General features: G+C 55.0%; 1 protein-coding gene across 1 annotated transcript; it reads left to right on the forward strand.

The window, feature by feature from the left end:
- Positions 1-336: 336 nt before the first annotated feature.
- Positions 337-5,303, forward strand: ZNF70 (zinc finger protein 70). Its single transcript, XM_056120749.1, has 2 exons — positions 337-487; positions 3,883-5,303. Exon 2 carries the CDS (start codon positions 3,956-3,958, stop codon positions 5,300-5,302), a length of 1,347 nt encoding a protein of 448 aa, XP_055976724.1. The 5' UTR covers positions 337-487; positions 3,883-3,955; the 3' UTR covers position 5,303.
- Positions 5,304-6,000: the final 697 nt, after the last annotated feature.

Consider the following 6,000-nt stretch of genomic DNA (forward strand, 5'->3'; position numbering starts at 1 on the left):
AGGGAGGGTGGACCTTAACAGGGCTCCTAGCTGTGGCACCCTTCTCTTGAAGATCTCAGATGCCCCAGTGCCCTCTGGCTTACCCCCACTCCCCAGGGCAAGCACCTCGGGAACTCACTCCCCAGTCTGTCCGCCTCTCCCCTACACTCCCGCCAACGCCGGACCAGTTCTGTTTGCCCACATCCGGGACGCGTTTTGGTGGCATCCCGGAGAATGGCCCCCCCCCCCACCCCACCCGACCTCGTCCTCCCACCCGGCGCGGCGGGAGCACCGAGACGCCCGGACCTCCGTGCGGCCTAGAGCGGTCCCGGAAGTGCCCGCGGGCGGGGGCGGGACTCCGGGCGCCCTGGCGGCCGCGGGCTCCGCGTCAGCAGCCGCGGCGGAGCGAGGCCGCGTCGGCCGCGGGTTGGAGCAGCTCAGGTGCGGCCCCGCCCCTCCCGCCAGCGGCCCCGCCCCGGCCCAGGTGAGCGGCCCCGCCTAGCTGCAGGTGAGTGCCCCGGCGACTGGCGGCGCGGCCGGCCGGCGCTCCCGTGCGCCCGTGCCCGCGGGCGTCCCCCGTCGTGGGAAGCGGGCAGGGGCGCCGGCGTCGCGGGGGTGCGGCCGCTCGCGGGCCTCCCGCCCCGAGACCCGGACCCCCTGACGGCCGGCCCGGTACCCAAGCTCGGGAGGTCCTTGAAGGAGGAGGGGACGGGTGCAGGGGCAGCCCGGGAAGGCTCCGAGAGAGGTGGCAAGCACGGGGCCCCCGACCTCGATTTTTTGATTATACATATATGTTGTATATATGCACATACAAATATATTTAAAACATTGCTGGGGACAGATAAAGGATTGTCAACTTTTGAAAAACCGAGTGGAAGCGTTGACGTGTAGAAGGTCCATGGCAACGAAAACCCCTGAGGGAGGGAAACTTGGAAAAGGCAGGGTTCAGCTAACAGGTGGGTGGTGCAGGGGCTGCATGCTGCTGAAGGTGGGAACAGGTGCATGGAGGTGTGTGTACACGTGTGTGTGTGTGTGTGTGTGTGTGTGTGTGTGTGTGTGTGTAAAACAGGGCATGGGCATGGGGGTACAAACGCAAAGCCTGGAGGATCTGTTAGCTAGGCAAGCTGCGAGCTGTGCAGGGTGTGCCCCCTTCCACCTATCTTCCAGTATTTTCTAGAGGGAGCCAGAAGCCTACTGAGTTTTCAATGCTGGCAGCTCAGGCAGACAGAAAAGAAAAGCCCAGGGCTTGGAGAGCCAAGCAAAGCATGGCTGTGGTAGGATCCCCAAGCTGCCAATTTGCAACCTCCGAAATGAAGGGTTTAAGGCAGGAGGTATCAGTTAGCTGTGCCAGACGGGCTGGGGAAATTCCAGCGGAGAAGAGAGGGCTTGGCAGTAAGGAGGTCATGGGATGCCGGGGCTGAGCCGTGAGTTCCCAGCTGAAACAGGGAGCTGGAAAGCGGTTCTTGGTGCCATCCATCACAGTGGTGATTTTCCTTGGCAAGATTCAACATCGCAGGATGGATTTATCATGGGGGGGGGGGGAATTGGTGGTCCCTGGGTGGTGGCAGCAGGATAAGAAGAGGGACTTACACTAGTCAGAGTTAGTTGAAGGGACACACTGTGTAGGGTGTAAGCTACACAGGAAATGGTGAAAGTAAAGCCAGAAGACGGGGTGAAAATGGAGACTCGGAGGATTTGATGAGGTTGAGGGAGGGAGTTTTGAGCGTTATTAAGAATGAGAAATTATGGGTTGCTGAAGAAAAGGGGAGGCAAAAGGGAGTCGAAGCAACCCACGAAATGTTGAGAACACTTTAGTTCTGTGCCTCTCCCTCTAGGGTCACCCTATTATTTGCTCAGGAAGGCCTGGGGACCCCTCCTGGTGATACTCACCCAGCTGTGTGGGTCACATCCACATGTTCAGTGCTGGGTCTCTGTTCAGTACTCAGGCCCAGCAGTGCTACACCCGCTGGTGCTCCAGTATTAAGCCTTGGCCCTCGTGTATGCCAGGCACGTGTTCCATCCTCCGAGCTGCCTCCCCAGCCCCTCGGTGATGTTTTTAGTGCTTGCTCTTATTGCTGACTATAAATGCACTGAAAATCTACTTCCAAGTAGTAATACCATGCCATTTCTCTTTTAGCCAGTTACCTCTGTGTTTCAGCAAAAGGATAATATCTCTGTCCTAAGCTATGAGGATTATGTAAGATACGCTTGGAAGAAATTAAGTAGTCCCCTAGCACTTAGGAGCTGCTCATTAAATAGGAACGGTTGTTTTCTTTATCATGTCACCTGAGCAGCTTTTCTTCGCAGAGAGGGTTCTAAATGGGAACTTCAGGAACCACCACAGATGGGGTTCTGAGAGGGGTGCTCTAGAATTCCTATTTTTAATGCCTTCCCTCCCACACATAGGAACAGATTTCTTGTCTGATTTAGTGATTAAAATATCTTCTGCTCTTTTTGGGGTAGTCTTATTTATCTCTCCCAGACAATTGTTTTATTTGAATTAAAGAGTTCTCTGGGGGCTGAGGAGAGGAGAGTGACACTCAGTTTTCACATAAAAACCAATGATTTTCCCCCTGTTCATTCATGTATCTAGTCAACAGATATGTCGTTAGAGATTGTCTTATTGTGCTGAGGAGTCGGGGAACACGGGGAATCCAAACTCAAGGTGCACAGGGAGCAGCTGGCAGTGATGGGAGTCCCCTCAGCTGAGGAGTGTACTCAGGGGTACTCGCTGTGAGGAGCGATTGCACGAATGCCTGAGGGTGAGGGGGAGATATTTGGGTAATTTGGAAGGATGAGCTCCTGGCAGCCTGGGGTTTGGGGTGCTCTGAGGGGGAGAGAGCAGTGCCGCTGAGTGGAAGAGTAAGGGTTTGTGGAAGCCAGAGGCAAGAAATAGGCCTGAAAATGCCCTGTGAAGGAGTTGGCTGCTGCTAGGTCTTAAGAAGGAAAAATAACGCAATCAGGCCAATACTTTGCGTGCTTGACACTGGTGTCGGGGTAGAGGGATAAATAGAAGCTGGAGGTAGAGAACTATTGGGGGCGGGGAGGCCCTGCTGACAGTCTGTGGGACTCCCACTGAGATGTGAGCTGTGGAGTGGGGGTAGCAGAGACGCAGAAACCCTCACTGTTACTCAGGAACCAAACAGGACAGAGGCAAGGGGGCAGGCAGTCTTGGCAGACTCCCAGAGTGCTGCTGGGGCCCTGACTAGTGTAGCAAGGACGTCCGAGTTCTCTGTTTTCAGCAGAGCCCCTTCCCCACATGTTCTGGGAGAAGAGTCTTAGTCCTTTTCCACTGTGGCTCCACTTCCTGGTCTAGCCCATGCTTCTGAACAGCTTCACCCTTTCAAGACTCACCATGCAGGGCTGGAGCAGTAGCACAGTGGGCAGGGCGTTTGCCTTGCACGCGGCCAACCCGGGTTCGATTCCCAGCATCCCATATGGTCCCCTGAGCACCGCCAGGGGTAATTCCTGAGTGCAGAGCCAGGAATAACCCCTGTGCATTGCCAGGTGAGACCCAAAACGCCAAAAAATAAAATAAAATAAATAAAAAGACTCACCATGCTGGCTTGGTACTTGGCTGCTTCTGTTTTCCTTTCTTTGGCGGGTGGTGGGGGAACGTTGTTTGTTTTGGGGCCACATCCGTGCTGTGGGTTTACTCCTGGTTCTGTACTCAGCGTGGGGATTTAACCCGGTTTAAACCCATATAAAGGCAAGCCCCTTACCCATTCTACTATCTCTCTGGCTTCGATTCTGTTTCTCTTACACATGTTTCCAGGTCTCTAACCCTGTTGGAAACCCCTCAAGGACCAGAATGTGCTTTAGTCCTATTTTGTGAGCACACAGTGATTCGGACTCAGGAAGGTTCATTCACCGACTTGACACTGTCCCTTGTTTTCTTTTCAGGTTGGGAGAACAGTGTGTCCCAAAGAAGAACATCTTTTAACACCTAGTCATTGGGGATGATAGTAGATTCCCAATGGAGGTTCCCCCAGCAACCCAGCTCGGTGAGACCTTTGTATTTGAGGGTGGGTTGGCGATGCAACAAGATCTTTTCCCAGAGGAGGACCTGGGGGACCCTTTTCTTCAGGAAAGGGGTTTAGGGCAAATGGCTGTTATCTACAAGGAGATCCCTCTTGGGGAACAAGACGAGGACCCCGATGATTATGAGGGCAATTTCAGCCTGTGCTCCAGCCCCATTCAGCATCAGACTTTGCCCCCACTAGACAGATCCCAGGATGATGAAATATTTGACCAAACCTTCCTCCCCAAATCAGACCTTAGTCCATTTCAGATTATCCATGGTGGAGGAGAACCCAGTAAACAGGATGGCGAGAAGGTAGGCAGGGTACACTTGGGACCTCGCGAGCCTCGCAGGACCGCACAACCAGCCAAGCCCTATGCGTGTCGGGAGTGCGGGAAGGCCTTCAGCCAGAGCTCGCACCTCCTCAGGCACCTGGTGATCCACACCGGGGAGAAGCCCTATGAATGCTCCGAGTGCGGCAAGGCCTTCAGCCAGAGCTCGCACCTCCTCAGGCACCAGATAATCCACACCGGGGAGAAGCCCTACGAATGCCAAGAGTGTGGCAAAGCTTTTCGCCAGAGCTCAGCCCTCGCGCAGCACCAGAAAACCCACACCGGGAAGAGACCTTATGAGTGCAGGGAATGTGGGAAAGATTTCAGCCGGAGTTCAAGTCTCCGAAAGCACGAGCGGATCCACACGGGAGAGAAACCTTATCAATGTAAGGAGTGTGGGAAATCCTTCAACCAGAGTTCAGGCCTGAGCCAGCATCGGAAAATTCACACCCTGAAGAAGCCTCACGAGTGCGACCTCTGTGGGAAGGCCTTCTGCCACCGGTCCCATCTCATCCGGCACCAGAGGATCCACACGGGCAAGAAGCCCTACAAGTGCGAAGAGTGCGGGAAGGCCTTCAGCCAGAGCTCCAACCTCATTGAACATCGGAAGACCCACACCGGCGAGAAGCCCTACAAATGCCACAAGTGTGGGAAAGCCTTCAGCCAGAGCTCCTCCCTCATCGAGCACCAGCGGATCCACACGGGGGAGAAGCCCTACGAGTGCGGCCAGTGTGGGAAGGCCTTCTGCCACAGCTCTGCCCTGATTCAGCACCAGCGAATCCACACGGGCAAGAAACCCTACTCCTGCAATGAGTGCGGCAAGGCCTTCCGGCACAGGTCGGCCCTCATCGAGCACTATAAGACCCACACCAGAGAGAAGCCCTACGAGTGCAATAAATGCGGCAAGTCCTTCCGGGGGAGCTCACACCTTATTCGACATCAGAAAATTCATGCTGGGGAGAAGCTATAGGAAGCAGCCTGTCAGGCTGTCCCGGGTGGCGCCCTGGCCAGACTGCTCGAGTCTAGGACCCCCAGTCACCTTCCTGACGCAGAGCTGAAGGGGAAGGTGCCAGACCCAAAGCTCCCCGCACACGTACTGGCAGCAGGGCCCGCGTGGCTCCAGCCAGCTGTCCTCCGTAGGCTGACTCAGCACAAGGGTGAGGCGAGGCAGGGGCAGGTGATGAGGCTTCAGGAATCGAGGTGCTCCAGAGCTGGCTTGAAGTTTTCTCATTCTCACATTTGACTTAAATTTCACCCTATAATTTGCTTTTTCCAGAATCCAGAAGGAAACAGACAAACCCACAGGGAAGAAGTTGAATTAACATCTTGTAGATGTCAGGTGACCTCTTTAACATTAGGTTGCAAGTCGGGTACTTTTTATGGAAATGGTGCTTTACAGTCCAAATCCACAGAACAGAAGTAGCTGTCTCCGCAGTCAAGCACAATCCGCTTGGCTTGGGTATGTCTCGGGACAGCCAAACGGGTCTCATGGAATAGAGGGAGGTCTGGAAGGGTTAGTTCCGGGGCTGGGGGTGAGCCTCTTTTTGCAGTACAGGGGCTCAAAACCAGGGCCTCTCCCATACAAGGCCTGTGCTTTGTCAACCTCGGAGCCTCCTGCCTGTCCCGGGCAGTTGCTCTCTCTCTTCCCACTCGGGGTTGGAGTGAAGG

Source organism: Sorex fumeus, unplaced genomic scaffold, assembly GCF_029834395.1.
Source record: "Sorex fumeus unplaced genomic scaffold, SorFum_2.1 ptg000043l, whole genome shotgun sequence".
NCBI lineage: Eukaryota > Metazoa > Chordata > Mammalia > Eulipotyphla > Soricidae > Sorex > Sorex fumeus.

What these genes read in the sequence shown, in the direction of transcription:
- ZNF70 (XM_056120749.1), top strand. Translation starts at nt 3,956, where the DNA reads ATGGAGGTTCCCCCAGCAACCCAGCTCGGTGAGACCTTTGTATTTGAG.